Source organism: Sceloporus occidentalis, unplaced genomic scaffold, assembly GCF_023333645.1.
Source record: "Sceloporus occidentalis isolate IW3139 unplaced genomic scaffold, rSceOcc1.0.p SCAF_87, whole genome shotgun sequence".
Classification (NCBI taxonomy): Eukaryota; Metazoa; Chordata; class Lepidosauria; order Squamata; family Phrynosomatidae; genus Sceloporus; species Sceloporus occidentalis.
The window spans coordinates 1,741,559-1,758,516 of NW_028317067.1; the positions used below are offsets into that span (position 1 = coordinate 1,741,559).

The following is a 16,958-nucleotide window of genomic DNA, read 5'->3' on the forward strand; positions in this document are numbered from 1 at the left end:
TTAAATGATGTTCAACACTTACAGCAATCAACAAGTCAATGTATTTTTTTAATAAGGACACCTGTACCCTTCACTCTCAGATTGGCTAGGCCAAAGGCCTCTGCTGGTTCCTTTGACGTAAAGAGGAAGGATAAGGAGCCCCAGCTGGCGTCATACAGCTGTGCTTATATTTATGACAATAACAAACACGGACACATAATAACAAAGGACATGTTAGGGGAGCTCGGGGAAACACCGAATCCTTTACAGCGCGAATGTTCAGTACGCGTCCTAATATCGTCAGCGCAGTTAAAACTCTTGACCACAAAACCATTGTGCTCTAGGCCGAAGGAGAGAAAAGTGGGGTCCCACGGAGAATTAATCTGTTGGGGGCTCATTTGTATCCCAGGCTCAAGATAAGAAGTTTAAATTCATTTCCTGGCCCCAAAACCACTTCTTCCCTGAGCCCCTTTTTTCCCAGCTGGGCTCCCACGAACTGGTTCACAGGAACTGGGTGCAGGGGGTTTAGTTTCCCGTGGCTTCCCTGCTTTTGTGGGATCTGCATGTTCCTCCAGTCCCACCTGCCTTTGAATCGTTTTTCCCAACAGCTCCTTGAAGACACTGTCCATGTTTTTTGTTACATCCTAAAAGAATAGAATAGGACAAAATAAACGTCTTCTGGTCGTTTCCCTTACATCAACAGCATACATGTTCGGATATTTTGTCATCTCTTACCCTATCCACTTCTATCCCCGGACGGTCGCTTTGCCAGGATTTTGTCCCCTTTTGCGGGCCGTCTGTGTTCCTCTTTTCCCCTGCTGCGCTGGAAATCCTATGGAATCAAAACAGAGTCATTTTTTTTCATCACCTCCACTGAAATTGTACTATTTTTATTATATTTATAACCTGGAGCTGTCTTAAAGAGCCCATTGGGACTTCAGAACCCCCGCTCTCACTTACCTTTCCATGTGCCCCAGGAACCGTATGGGTCCAGGGTGACTGATGGCGAATGGAAGACGAGCCGGTTCTATGATTTGGTAGTTCAATTTCCTGATTGGGCTTCCCTCGCTGCGTTTTCGGGGAGAGCAGGCGCTGTCTGAGTTTACACGTACCCTGACAATTTAATCAAATGTTATTCAGTATCCGTTGACCAATGCTGTTTATTGTATACAGTTGGAGATTCTTTCTTCTTCTGAAACAACTGGCTATGTTACCTTACTTTTTCTGGTGGGGTTCTTGTTACTATAACCTAGCAAGGATCATTTTCTTCTAATTCCTGCATCATGAAAAGTTGAAAGCCTTAATGTTTCTGGGAGTGGAGCAGTATCTTAACACTCAACACACAAGGACCAGATGACCCTAATTTTTAAATTCTATCTTTATCTAAGATGTTGGTGATGCAGGAGAAGAAATAGATTATTTCCACCTAAGGATTGCACACCACCCCACTCATTCCTAGTCACCTGAGTTCTATAAAGTGTTCGTATGTAAAGAAGGTTGAAGCTCTTCAATCTAGAGCTACCTTTCTTAGCCATTATACTAAAAATCACCACTCAATTTGATCCACTTGCTGGCTCCCTGCATATCCCCTTCTTACCTGCTCGGCTCTACAGTCGGCTCATCTGGGGTATGTGGTGGGCCAGGCTCTCCATCCTTCTTCAATCCTCGTTGCTCCAGTCGCTTCTCTGCCCTACAATTAGGTCACAGAATCACCGTGTGACTATTTTCCTGCGATACGCTCAGCAGCGGGTTCACTGCCAACATCATATCACCACTTAGTGCCTCTTCTCAGCTGCCTCTCCCCTGTGTGACACCTATCTGGCCAAGGATTTTTTGTGAAATCAGTTCTCTTCCAAAATCAACATATTGTCTGTTTAGCCCCTTCCTAGCCTGAGCACCGCTTTGTACCCCTTCCGGTTCAGAGCATTCTTTTAACCCATAGAACCCATGTCAGACTATTCGAGAGCCTCACTTTTTTGGTACACTATTTTCCTGTAGCTAACCCAGTGACCCCTCTTCTGTGACCCCCTCACTGGTTTTCCATTTTTTTAAGGTAAAATACCTTGGTGTGACCATGTGACCCTTGGTGTGACTCTCTGCAAATTAAATTAAGTTATTCAGTTATCCACTCACCCTTCAGGGACATTGATGTACTTGTGGGGAATGAGACCTCGATTCCCAGCTGCCTCTCCTCTCCACCAGTCACCAGATGGTTTCCCGTAGAGAATCAATGTGTCCCCCTTTTTAAATGACAATTCCTGGGGGGTCCGAGCTGTGTAGTCAAACCTTGCAATTCCTTCCACGAAGTCCAAGTCTGGGAAATATACAGGAAACAAGAGAGCTAAGATGAGTTTGGAGAGAACAATCATCTATAGCTTTTAGCATGCATGGCTAAACATGAGTGTAAAACGTTTCCGACCTTCCTCTCCTCCAGCTGCGTCATGATGGACCTCTTGGTCGCACTCCTCAATTGTGGGATCCAGGGCTAGAGCCTCACTAATAGTATAAAGACATAACTTCAGCGATCAAACCTGTGCAGAATACTGCATGTTATAGTTAGACAGTGACACTTAAGGGATTTAGAAACCAATGACATCAATCCTTACACACTCAACATATTTTACAAAACCCAAGACAAAATTCTAAATATCCAGACAAAATGCATCTAAGAGCATTTGATGAGGTATATGTAGCCAATGGCAGATTTGCAGCCATTATATGACCAAACTGGTCCCATAAAGCCACTTGGATTTCGAGCAGTTCTTAATATGTGCAATCTCACAGTGACAAGGCCCTTTCTATCATACGTTGCTTTGCCTCACCAGTACTCCTCATCTTCCTCCACAGTCATGCACTTCTCGTATACCGGACCCTCCAGTTCTGCCGGCCCGGGGAAAATCCGCTCCTGGTAAATGATGATGGTCTTCACAACCTCGTTCACACGGGCCTGAACAGAAACAGGGTCCTGTCCTTCAGGGATGGAAACCAGGGTTGGACCAAAACACACAGCCAGATTATAAGGGTCCATCATGTTCTCGTCACTGTAGTGGGACAGACTGGAAGAACACAGTGTAAAGGTTTAGAACATCGGCCATTAAAGCTCGACCAGTATCAACAGATAACTCTGCGGAATTACTGCAAACACATGACAAATTCAATACAACGTTACAGGCTAAAGTGAAATTATCCGACTTTGCGTCCTTATTCATGTGTTTCTGCTTAGAACCCTCAAAGTGCACTGGAAAATTAGCAAGTTTTGGATTTTAAAGCAAGATTCGTATGGAAATACCTATAGAGGCATTTGTGTATTTTTTTGCATGCCGCATCTTATAGGAAAGAACACATCTCTCTAGCACAAGAAGATAACGTAGCATGTTATTTAAGATTTTTTTTACGTGTCTGAATACACTATTATACCAAAAAAATCAGAGTATGAGAGTCTCTCAATACAATGATGTCAACAGGCTAGAGTCTTGAAAAGGCTAACAGATCCATATATTACTCACTGATTTAAGAAGGCAAAGAGGTATCTGAGAACTAAAGTGACGGAGTGAGGGAGCTGAGCGACCAGTTTCTTGAGAAGTAACACTCTCTCCTGCGCAGTCTCCAGCTCTGTGGAAAAGATTAAAAAAAGTTAATATACTTGGCAAAGATGCAGTAAGGGAAATGTACAAAATATATACCATTCCTAGAATTAATCACTTTGTTTGGGTTTTTTTCACTTCTGTCAGTTTATTCACAAAGTTGTGCACAAAAGTTAAAATGGCAACATTATTTAGACCGTAGCAGTAACACTATGGATACGTTGGCATAAACCTTTAAATGTGATACATAAACATAAAAAAGGTGATTGTGACCCTTTTTTAAATGCATTTACCCTTATAGCAGGAGAAGCTCGTTGGGGTTTGCCCAAACATAACAATCTAAAATCTCCATAAAGCCAGAGACAAACATTTTTGACATTTTATTTTGTAGATCTCCCAACCGTTCTGGACTTATCGTCAGTACAGTAAACATATGTATGTTAAATACTAACTCAACCATTGAGTTATTTCACTAGCACGATGTATAGAACATACGGCTTGCTTTATATTATAGCGAAGCCGCGTCTGTGTACTTACGGATACAGGATAGCAGGTCGTTAAACATTTCATTTGGGAAGAGCGGCTTCTCTAGACCTCTGAAATAAAGCTTCAGAACCCCAGCCACAGAATCCACATCGTGCCCAGAATAGCTGTCATCCAGTGGATCCTCACCTACAGGACAGGGCAACTGCAAATTACACCTCCTTAACTGCCTCTGCTTTTATTCTCCTGGGTCATATACACTTTGAGAAAAATGTTGCATTATATACACACACACACACACACACACACATACAGTACTTACATACATACACAGTATACACACGCAAATACCCACACTTATTCCCAATGCAAGTCATCATCTATTCAACCAGCAGAGGGCACCAAAGCACCAAGAAACATATTTTATATCATATGCATATCTTATATGTGACTTATAAAGACAAAGATCTCCAGTTTATAACTGGGCATACAATAAAGTTCACTGCCTCAGTGTTCTATCATGTTTATTGAATCATATATTTATAATGCAACATGGCAATCCATCATCCAATTCTCTTGCCAAACCTATTAATGTAATGGACACAGGCACATGGTAATGGATAGGAGCGAAATCACAAACCCAGCTGTTTGTTACACTCAATGAGGGTTATAAATAAAGGACGGATCTGGCGGTTGTTTTCTGGTTGCTATGGTAATAGCGCCTCTTCTACCGTCCTGTACCATAAATTTGCATGGGAACCCCTATATATTTAAGAAAATGATATACTCGCCTTTCTCAAACGCACTGCGGATTTCATTCACCTGGGCTTGCGATCCGGGGACACGGAAAATACCCTCATGCTGTAAACCTGCAATTCAGACGACGTGGTTTTTAATAACAGAGTTGATCCGAAAACCCAGTTCCAAAGGAGATGTTTTTCTACAATGCTGGTCTACGACATCTTATTCTCTAAGGATTTCTCCCCTGAGCCCCATATTTGATGATCCTTTTATTCTTTCTATTAAATAATTATTTATTGTTTTATATAGCGCCATCATTCCGCAGCGCTGTACAATGGGTAAACGGGACATAACAAGTAGCATATAACATAACAATTTGATTTTGATGCCTATGGGCATTCAGTCTACCGCCAAAGCTTGTTGACGTTAATCTCTGATCTGTTAAATCTTGCAATCTCAGAAGGGAACGCAAAGACCCAGAGTCATATCACTATACCTACTCACCATGGAGATTGATAAATCGGATACAGCTGGACACAACCCGGGGAATAGATTCTCCAGAACTCTGTGGGGGACAGAGACAAATGATATGCTAAATATACTCCATGCTCTTATGCCACTCCAATTCAGATATATACAAAGGGACATGTCCTATCATGTTTACTCATAAGGGCAAATAAAGAAAACCTAATGTGACAATAAATGAATGGTATGTGTTACGCTATGCTATATCAAAAAGTATTTAATATTATAAAAATACTTATTTTTTTATGGGAAATTCCTTTACCGATCATTCATCTTAAAAGGGTTGGTGATCCAGTAGTTAAACGTTGGTGTACCTTTCCAAACTAGGTAGCTAATGAGGTTATATTGCACAATTTGCATTAAAAGAACCATTGAATTGTACCTGAGCACGGGAAAGATACCGCCGTCTCCTGGCAGCATTGAAGAGGAGCCAAACACAAAAAGACAAAACAAGAAGGGTCTATAAGGGTGGACAAGCAAGCAAACGCAGCAGGGCCAGGCCTGGCCCGAGAAGTAACACAGGGGGCACAGAGGAGCAAAAGCCGGTATTGGTTTCTAGAAGTAAGCATGGTCAGTAGTAATGGTTAATGCGGAGTTGTGCAAAAGTCTTGAGTAGGTCCACAAACCTTTGAGAAAAAGGTCTCTCGTTAGGTGATGTTCACCAAAGTTCTAGCGTGTCTTAAAAAAAATGCAACTCAATAAAGGAGTAAAGAGAGAGGACAAATGAGATGCAGAACATCTAGAACAAGAACTGAAATAAAATTTAAGAGAGAAGTTGAGAGGCTAGTCAACATCAGAAGATGAGACAGGGAGTAGGAGAGCCCTTATGGGAAAACTATCTCAGGTGAGCGCTGACTTCTTGCTCTGTTTTGTGTACATAGGTAAAACTATATAGTGTATATTATGTGTATAGGAAAACTATAGAATGAGACAATGGGAGAAAGACAAAAGATAAATTAGGACCAACTGTGCCTACAAAGTTCAGAGCTAAATAAATGCAAAGGTTCTTCTTTTTGTCAATCAAGGAAACAAATTTTACCGGGTACTTGAGCTCCTGGGCCCACATGGAAGTAAATGGGGGGTCAACTCTGGACACGTATTCACAAAGCTCAACAAACTAAAAAGTACATCAGACATAAAATGGGGTTAAGATGTGCTTTATGGGATCAAGGTTTTAGCTAATAGCCCATAGAGTTCAAAATGGGTTGTTTGGTGAATAGACTTACGGTATACCCAGGAGGTTCTGAACAGAGAACGGAAAAATTATTTTATCAAAATTGTTGGGAACCTTGGAGATGTTTGCACAACTCTAGTCAGAATAATTATTTGAGAAGCAAACTGTGAGGCTTACAGTATAATCAGAACACCGTGAAAACATAGAAAGCGGAACAGATTGTAAGTTCTTCTGGCACCAAGGTGAATTCCCACAGCTTGTCGTTAGTATTTACACATCAGAGGCTTCCGGGAAAGGAAAAACACTGTCACCAATTCATCTCAAGCCAGCTCAGAAAGCAAGGGAAGGGGCAGCACACGGGGAGGTACCTGAATAAACTCCTCCAAATCCCCGTTAAACAGTTTGTAGTTATACTGGGATGACGACCGCTGCCTTTTCACACGCTGAGACTTACTGGTGCTTGACTGCAGCCTGAAACCAACCGTGTGACACACAATTCACACAAAACCCAGTTCTACTTTAGTAATGCTTTAATAACGGCTGTGTTCATTAGATCTGAAGTTTGCATTTGAGACATTTCAACCCCCTGACCACACGAAGGTTCAACCTTGGTGAGCTTCACCAGCAAGAAGGGCTAAGGAGAGGAGGAGATGGGATATTTCATCTCTATGCATTGCACAGGGGCACTTTTTGCATAAGATCAGTAGGATCAGTCCTTCATAATAGTGATGTCAGGGAGATGAAATGTTCTTCCGTAATCTTCTAGGATAGTAAATAACATAACTTGTTCTCCTCTTTGGAAAACATTAGGCAGTTCAAGATAGTTAACAGGACAATCAAGTGGTACATAGAAAGCTTGGTAAGATCTATGTAGTAAGAAAATGACATGATTAAGTATAAACACTGAAATAATGTGCCAATAAAACCATTCTAAAAACTAGTGTCGTATCACCCATTCCACCCTTCTATCTTTTGTAACTATTACTCTCAGAAGCACAAGGCCATTAGAAACATATTTCTCTGTTTACATCAAATTTGGGCCTATTCTTATTTTCGTACGGGATGCTTAATTATATCTTACAGTCATGCGGCACAAAAGGAATGCGCTGATAGGTTCGGCTTTGTTGCATAGAACAGAAAGGATTTCTTCGGTTGAGTTTTGTTGCCATGGGAACAGAAACTGTTGCTATGTGATTATTTTGAAAGAATATATTGACAGCTATGTCTTGGTCTCTTTGTCTATCAATCACAATTTGATCCAACAAATGAATTCTTGTTGTAACGGTCAAAACAGGAGATGAGTAGAGTCCTCAGGGACCTCAGTATAAATACAATAATAAACCAGGGTTGGATTTACAATTATGGTGCTCCAAGGCAAAAAACCCACAGGAGCCATCTACTCCCCCCAAAAAATAAAATGTGTTGGTTGGTCATACGCTTAAAACCATAAGAAGTTTGAAAAATTATTTGAGATAAGTGGAACTACCATGTATACCACCCATTTGGCCTCCATGGGCATGACTTGTTTCATCCATTTCCCCCACGAGCCACACATTTTCCCCAACGAGGGAACAAACTAGAAAGTCGGAGATCAAATAAAATAAATTTTATATAAGGGACGGACACACACCACTTTTACAGAGTTATCTCTACCTCTCCTCTCACCCTCTCTATTTCTCTCTCTCTCTTTGCTTATTTGTCACATGATTTTAAATTATTCTTTGAAATGATGATTTAATTTATTAAAGGTAAACCGTTAATCAAAACCTACTGCATATGATGTATACTCATGTAATAACTGGAATTCCACCCTTGGCGACAACAAAAGGCAATGAAAGGTTTGTAATAACCGACAATGACCCTTTTACTTCGCTGTGGAGGAATTATGTCCCACTCTTCTCGGTACAATTGTTTTAATTCAGCCACAATGGAGGGTTTGTGCGCATGAACTGCCTTTTTAAGGTCATGCCGCAGCATCTCAATCAGCTTCAAGTCAGGACTTTGAATAGACCACCCCAAAACCTCCACTTTGTTTCTTTTGAGCCATTCAGAGGCGGACCTGATTGTGTTCTGCTTATCATTGTCCTGCTGCATAACCCAACTGAGTCTTGAGGGTCAAGGTGTTTTTGAATGTGAGACAAGACTTTGTGTTCTTCTTGGTCAGCAGTGGTTTTCTCCTTGCAACTGTCCCATGGATGCCATTATTGCGGAATCGTGAACACTAACCTTAACTGAGACAAGAGTGGCCTGCAGTTCTTAACATGCTGAAGGACTCTTGGAGGATTTTTGGTAGGCTGACCACTTCTGGGAAGGTTCACCATTGTTCCAAGTTTTCTCCATTTGTAGGTAATGGTTCACCATGGTTCACTGGAGTCCCAGAACCTTAGAAATGGTTTGTAAGCCTTTCCAGACTGATACCTGTCAATGACCGTGTTTCTCATCTTCAAGTCTTTTCGAGACTTTTTAGTCAACTTCACTTTGCTAAACTTTGCTATTTAATTGATGCTTAGATTCAACAGGGCTGCCAGTTATCATGCCTGGGTGTGTCTAGTGAAACTGAATGTAATTATCAATTCCATTTGGTTAATTGGTTGATTTAGTAATTAAGGGGGCAATTACTTTTCACATAGGGCCAGGCAGAGTTGCATTGCTTTTTGTACATCTTTTTTATACGTGAAACCATCATTTCAAAGCTGCAATTTGTGTTTACTCTGGTTAGCTTTATCTTTAATATTAAAATTAATTTGATGATCTGAAACATTTAAGTGTGACAAATATGCAAAAATAGAAGAAATTGGGAAGGGAGAAATACTTTTTTCACAGCAATATATATATATATATATATACACACACACACATATATATATATACATACGTCATCAAGATCTACTCCCCCCATCCCAGGAGGTACATACCCTGATACATTACTCTCCGATATTGCTGCTGTAGAGGAACAGAAAGAAGGATGTCAGCATTAAACGTGCACGCGATTAACACGATTAAACAGTTACACCATATCAAATGGACCCTATTTTCTCCAGACATGTATGCTATAGGCAAAGTGTAATTTTCACTTGACTCCAAAGTATTTAATCTGAACATTCTGCTTTGTTTAGGCATTACAAAGGCAAAGCCAAAACATGATAGTTGCCCTTCATGATGCGGATACAATAATCTAATTTTCCACTGCCTGGAAAACTGCATGCTGCCTTTAGGGATGATGGGACTGAAGAAGTAGAGGAAAGGAGCCAAACTCTTGTATTTTAACTTCGAGAGTTCCATGTTATGGTCGAACGTTATCAAGGCTTCGTACTAACTGATGCTTCAGTTGAATAGTTTTGATATGTAAGTCTGTGATGTAACGTCTAAGAGTTGTTGGTATTGGATATACACAATCCATGCACATTGACAGGAGTTCCTTTGTATAAGAGTTTGTTTGGCGTATCGAAAGTAAATGTGCACAGTGCAGGCATTCTTAAACACTAAAACAATCTAACATATTCTGTACTAAACTGACCTTTGTCTATGGCCTCCTTCAGTTGGTCGCGCTTTGCCTGCAATTTGCAGATGGTGCTTCTCCCAGCGAGATATTTCTGGAATTTCTAAAGGAGGAAAATGATATAATTTGCATTAAGGGATATTTAATGTATGAAGGATAAAAAGACTCAAAAACACATCCCAGTCCATTCTAACCAAACCACTGTGCATTCTGCTCTTACTACATTCAGTGGTCACAATGTCCAACTCACATACTACCTAACAGAGGCTATAGTCTACCCCGCTGTGCTACATTGTGTCTTCTTCTTCTCCGGGATTCTCTTGTACTCTTTATGGTTCTCGCCCACATTATTTGGCGTACACTATACTCTATCACACACACATTCATACTGTTCCCTGCTAGAACACAGTTTTCTCACAGTGACATAGAAGTTTTCCGTGTCTTGCTGGTTGGCTCGTCGCTTTGCTGTGCTTGTTTTACTGCTGGTGTCCGATCCTGTTGACTTAAGCGATTCCGTAGACTGACTAGACTGAAAAGCATCCAGCACATCATAATCATCAGCTCCAATAATGTCCAGTAGGGCTTGAAGGGTAGCCTTAAGGGTCTTGTTCACCTGGTAATAAGACAACAGAACAGCTACACTGAAAACAGTCAACAGAGTGGAGGAAAGTTCCAAGTCTAATGGAGACTGCAGGGTAAAAATGGCTATATTGGTCATAGGGTGACTTGTCCCCATAGCTATAAAGGGTGACGGGCTATGATGTGTCTTTGGCTGTAGAGGGTGACAGTGGAACATCTTCTTAAATGTCAATAGCTAAAGGCCAGGCTGCTCAGGATTTCTGTCTAGATAGGGCTTAAGCCTCATATCTAACCATGTAATGCATTACAGACTGACGTGGCCATGGGATAAGGAGTGGAAACTGTTTATGAAATTTGTTCTAGGGAGAAATGTCTTCCCTTAACCTGGGTGCTTTGAAAGGTTCCTTTTCCTCACAGGTGCCCCTGCCTTGCACTAAATTCAATTCCACAGCTTAAAAGTGAGTGAGGTCCAAATTCTTGCTATTTGTTGCTGCCATTAATAGTGGTGAGGCTAAAGCCTCAAATGTCACCTCTTCAGTTTCCAGGTTTTCACTTGACAATCTGGACTGAATGTGCTGGAAGCGAGTAACTAACTCTTGGTGTAACAAAGGTTCCGATCGCACTTCAGACACCTGGGGAAAAGAACAGAATGTGGAAAAATTATATGTTTATATATAAACTCCAAGATTTAGACCTTTAACCTCTAGATAATTAACAAAACCAAAATCCCCCCGTACCTCATCCCCTTCGTGTGGCTGGAATTCAAAGCGTGGTGGGGGACAAAACACATCACTGCGCATTTCCATCATCTTGTTTTTATCTGCCTGGGCATCAAGGTTATCAACAGCCCCCTCAATGGACTGCAAGCCCTGCTGCCGTGAGGCCTGGACGCGTTCCTCAGCCTGGAGGTACACACGCAGGGTCTTGCCCATGGAGAGATGGAAGCCAAGATCACAACACTGCAGTAGAAAAAAAAAAAGATATATCACTGAGGAACCATGCCATTTGCTGGACATATAATTAGGATAAGCAACTTCTACTAACACCTGTCATCATACTAAGGTTGTAGGTTGGTGAAGTGCCAAACAGTTGAAGGTTGCCTACTCTTGCCATAAAGCCATATGGAATGTAAAGTTCACTTACATCAATAAGGTCACTGACGTCATTTATATAGTAATTATTGATGTTGGCGTTGACAGTGTTCAGGTTGATGAGATATTCGTTTCTTGCCTTGCTGCACTTCTGGCTATTCTCCAAATATTTCTTCAGTCTCTGAGAAAAGAACATAATTTGTAAGGGTTCAAACACTTTACCTTCCGTCTAATTAATGGGTTTCATATCACATTAACATTTCATATTACATAACCACTTTTGGGTTAACTTTTGTTGAGAACAGAGGTATTCCCATTGGAAGTTCCTTGCAGAAAGATGAATTCCCCAAATATTCTCCTTCTCCGTGCCGGTGGGTTCCCCAAACGTGCCACGTCTTTATCTTAAGCTAAGCTTATGCACATTTTCAGCTGTCCCCAACTTCTAAAAGTGTGCTTATCCATGCTACTCCCATTTGAAGGCTATTCCAGTTACCTGCAAACCCCTGACAAAGAACTTTTTTAGAGCATAGCAGATCCAACTGAAACATAAAACTTTATCCACAGGCCTTACCTTCTCTACAAGTCTCTCAGTCTTCTTTAGGGAGCTGCGCCTCTGTCCTCTATCAGCGACTGGGGAGCTTGCAGTCTGTTCGCTGACTCTTCCTGTCCTCTTTTCTTCTTGCTTTTCTGCTTCCTTTAACTTATGTTCAGAATTCAAGCTGTCGTTGTGATACAACTGGTACGTCTTCATCGCCTGGGGATGGATGGGAAATAATGGAATGTAAGGAAGGAACATGATGGTTGGACTGTCTACTTCCCAGGTGTAGGTAAAGTGCCCGTATGAAGACACTAGTGTCAGTCACAAGTCATGCATTTACCATCCATCTTAAAGCCTGTTGGTGCCTACTCATTTCCGGCTCTTTAAATGGCTACACAATTTAACTTTGGTCCTCCCCAGGAAGGCTTACCTTTCTAAACATCTTAAATGTCCAAAGAGGGGCACTTTTAGTGGGTGTGTTAGAGGTGTGGCCAGGGCGGGGCTTTATGAAGACTCCATACCTGTTGTGACATATTGATGGCTACATCTTATGGATTTCTAAAGAGAATGGTGTATTTTATTTTTATTATTACAATTTAATATATCATTACGTTTTTTCTTGTCTATAAACATATATTACTGTGAGTTTTTAAGGCTGTAGAACACTAACAAACCTTTTTAGCTTTTAGAAAAGAGAGGAAAGTGGGACGGGTCGATTTGGTTCCAAAAGCGTGACTGTTTCTACTAAAGAGGGACACTCGAGAGGCGTGGAAACGTTAAACCCATGTCCCCTATTACAGCACATTGCTGTAAACTGAGCCTTCGACATTCAAGCTATTACCCCGTCAGTTATCACCATGTTACTTGTCTTTTTGCTCACCCTGCTTCTTCCTCATTTCATCCCATTGTTGCAACCCAAAAAAAAGGGAAACCGTTATAAAGTGTAAACCCCACCAGCGCCAGGAAGCTGCAGCGACCAGATATCCTTAAGACCACTGTGCGCCTGTGTGGAAAGTCCCCCCAATGATTTCAACAGGAGCACTTTCCTGCCACAGTAAACTGTCCTTTTAATTATAATTTTTATGTGTAAATTGTATTCTTCTGCATACAGTATCCGGGAGTAGTATTACTAATAAAGACATTTCATTTTTTCTATATTTTTCTTTACTGGAGTAATAAATAAATATATTAATATATATATATATATATTTAAGCCTTGTCAGCATGGAAACCGTCAATCACGCCGGCCGGGGTATAAAAGGTAAAGGTTCAGTCCAGCATTGCAATTCAAAGCCACTAGCCAAAGACATGTATAAGGTCCCTCGTATGCACGTGAAGTGGGAGAGGGGAGGCAACAGGTGGAGGGCCCCGGTATGAAGTGGAAGAAGGTAGTCCGGTGGAGGAGGACTAATGTGAAGAACGGAAGAAGGAGCACTCTGGTGCTAAGGAAGAGAATGTTGTGGAGGACCCTGGTGTGAAGGGGAGCTGATAGGTAGGAGTATGAGGAGTATGGAGACAGAAATGAAAAATATGGTTTTTAGAAACAAATGGGCAACATCTATTTTAGTATATATATGCTTCAGCGTTCTGAACAGGCCAGGGAGACGTATGAGTAAGCGCCCAGTGATGCGCGAGACGCGTTACGCTTGCACAGTTTCTGTTTGCTTGCTTTCCCACGCTGATCGAATACAGATAGACTTCATACAAAATAAAATAAAAACATAAAAAATTAACTGATATAGTAATCTGTATACTGTCTGAAACACCATGAAACCCAACCCAGGGTGGCAGAAACTCTTTTAGAATGTCTATTTGGAACCACTCACCCCTTGTAATTCCGACACCAACTTCAGCAAGTCTTCTTGTTGCTGCACTCCAACTTCCTTACTCTGTGGGGAGACACAATAAACAGAACAAGAAAGAGCGAACTCAGTATTATCGTAAATCAGTGATACTTTGTTATCTCTCTGTATTGGGAAGTAGGTTCTATATTTAGGATGTGGATGAGAGAATCTTGTAGCGGAATGGCATATAGATCTGTATACTATCTGGAACAGTATAGATAATCTGTGCTGGGAAAATTATCCGACGATCTTATTAATAGAGAGACAGACATGGGGTATCAAAATATGAAATATCCCAATTCACATAGAACCGGCTCAGAGCAGCCAAATCCCTTGATTGGTAAATGAGGTTGAATCCTGCCATGAAATTTAGTTAATTTAGAGATTCCAACCTTCTTAGCAAGGCGCGTTATGTCTTCTCCAATATGTGCGAGACGTGGGATAAGGTGCGAGGTATACACATCACTCAATGAAGCGTGATCTCGACTCTCTTGGCGCGTCTGATTTAAAATCATGTACCAACAATTGACAGGTGATAACAGGTGCTGTTCCTTCCTAAAGAGAAGACAGGAGAAAAGGTATAAGAGGCTTGCACAGCAAGAAAATAAGAAATGAGAAAGGAGGCAGAAGAAAAAAAAGGAGCAATGATTGTAAATAGGACAATAATAGATATTATATGATGAGTACACAGAAGCACAAAAGTAAAAAAAAAGACCAATTGCTTATATTTATAGTACAACTAAGAGCATAGAAACATACAATTTGACAATAGATTAACAACCATGTGGCTCATCTAGTCTGCCCCAACACAGAATAATAAAAGGGGTCCTTAACGACCTGAAACTGTGGTGCTCCTTGGAGTTGCGAATCTTGGAGGAGAATCGGTCGCTCAGCTTTTCCAGGCTACGGGAGTACTCCAGGTTAATCTCTGCTTTCCTGCGCAGGAATTCACTCATATCCTGCAGAAGCTGCTGACGGAAATCCACCTGGCCATCGATGCACTTGACTTGCTCCACAAGCTGAATGCGGATCTCTGCAGGGAAGAGAGGCATCACTGCTTTTAGCATAACTAAATTCATTCATTAAGTTCCTTATAGCTTGTGGTTCTTTTGCAAACCAGCGTGACTGTTTTGGAGATATTCCACTTAAAAGGTCACCTCTTGGAAACTGAAGTCAGTGGCAGCCTGTGGCAGGGCCAGTATTACCTAATCAATTTCACATCACAAAGTTCTCTCCCTATCCTTACAAAGGCTGCCTGAACCAATCAACAACAATCACCATACCGGTGAACTTGTGGGCTCGGGCTACCTGGAGAATACCTTTGAAGGACGCGGCCAGGACTGCCCACTGACGCCAGCAGGCGGTCCCAATGATGATGGTGGACGGTCCTGCTGACGTTGTAGGAAACACCCCCATTTAAAAGGGAAATGGGTGGGGAGTGGAGCGTGCCAGGGCCCTGCGGCACTTCTCCCAGAGTTCTCTGGGTCAGACTCAGAGAGTTTCCAGGTATCACCAACAATAAGTCGCCGACCAGCTGTCGGGACTCTGGCACACTTACAGGAATGTCACTTCCAGTAGAGATCAAGTTTTCCATCAGTATACTAGCACTTACCAGGTAAGCTGAATAGATATTGCTTTTTTCTTATTCTAACCTATTCCAGAAGGAGGTAAGTGTGAGAATCAAAAGAATATATATGTGCATATCTCCCAAGTATCCCATTTTTAGGAAGGACAGTCCCTCTTTGACAGCCAACTTTTTCAACTGATCTTCTTATTATGTAGGCAGTCAAAATCTATGGAGAATGTGTGTGTATCAATCTGTAATACCAAATATTGCCCAATATTATTACTGTTTTTTTCACTGTTGTGCTTTTTTTGTACATGTAACCCCAGATCTGGTATCGGCTGTATTGTTTCCAGTACAAAGGTTTGACATACACATTACAGATTAAGTAGAGATCCTAAATCATTTCTACCAATTTAAATCCTAAGAACCTACACCATATCCACCCAGGGCCATATTCGGCAAAGTCCCTTGTCACTTTCCATTATTCTGTGCCATAAAGATGCTGATTAGCAGAGCAGTGTCACCCTGCAGGGAACAATGTAGCCTCTTTCGCTCTCTTTCACAGAAACACGGCTGCAAGGAGACGACATGTTTTGTATGTATGAAATACACTGCCTCTACATGCCTATCCCAGGGGCATATATCACCAGGATTGGGGTGCCATACCATATTTCATCCACTGGCCATTCAGGCTTTAACAAGGAGCCATTTTATCAGAGGCACAATCCATAACAAGTTATGTATAGCACCATCATATTCCATAGCATTGCAGGTTAGTATTGTTGCCAATTACGCATCACTACCTAGCACCCATATCCAAACCATATGGTTGGTCCCATTCTTTAAATCCACCATAACCCGGAGCTCCCTGCGGTTAACCCAGAGTCTCCGAATGAAGCTCTGCTTCCCTGAGTCTCCAGGTCAGTTTCTTCTATTTTCGGGCAGAGAAGAAGCGAGTGATCTCACCCACATTATATCTTCTCCCCGCATATTCTCCCTGCTCCCCGTCCAGTTACCCCCCCACTCATCCCTACATGAAGCCACTCATCTAGACAATTCAGCTCACCCACAGAAATAACCTTGGAACTCAGGTGCTACCTGAATCAAAGAAGTACATTTTTTTATATATCTCAGCATTATTAAGTCAGGGTCTTCACAGCTGCAGGAAACAGAATTCTGTATATAAAACGAAACGTTTGGTTTATTAATTATCAAAGGGGGTAAATGGTTACTCATGCATAAAGCAATCAGTCGGATCTCACTACCAGCTCTTAATGTATACACAAGATGGATTTTAAAAACAGAGCACCTTAGGGGTTATGGTCACAACCCATGGCTCATATTATTCAACAAA

The 16,958-nt window shown here is 41.5% G+C and overlaps 1 protein-coding gene across 1 annotated transcript; it reads right to left on the reverse strand.

The window, feature by feature from the left end:
* Window positions 1–410: 410 nt before the first annotated feature.
* Window positions 411–15,089, reverse strand: LOC149284886 (rho GTPase-activating protein 4-like). The gene is made up of 22 exons (XM_089496040.1): window positions 14,875–15,089; window positions 14,430–14,592; window positions 14,020–14,082; window positions 12,227–12,409; window positions 11,708–11,836; window positions 11,302–11,523; window positions 11,095–11,196; window positions 10,404–10,598; window positions 10,004–10,088; window positions 9,402–9,429; window positions 6,855–6,957; window positions 5,292–5,352; window positions 4,838–4,915; window positions 4,101–4,235; window positions 3,486–3,591; window positions 2,802–3,035; window positions 2,399–2,475; window positions 2,113–2,293; window positions 1,577–1,669; window positions 940–1,092; window positions 715–811; window positions 411–623 (listed from the first exon to the last, which is right to left on the reverse strand). The coding sequence occupies exons 1-22, from the start codon at window positions 15,087–15,089 to the stop codon at window positions 411–413; spliced, it is 2,916 nt and encodes a 971-aa protein (XP_089352166.1).
* Window positions 15,090–16,958: the final 1,869 nt, after the last annotated feature.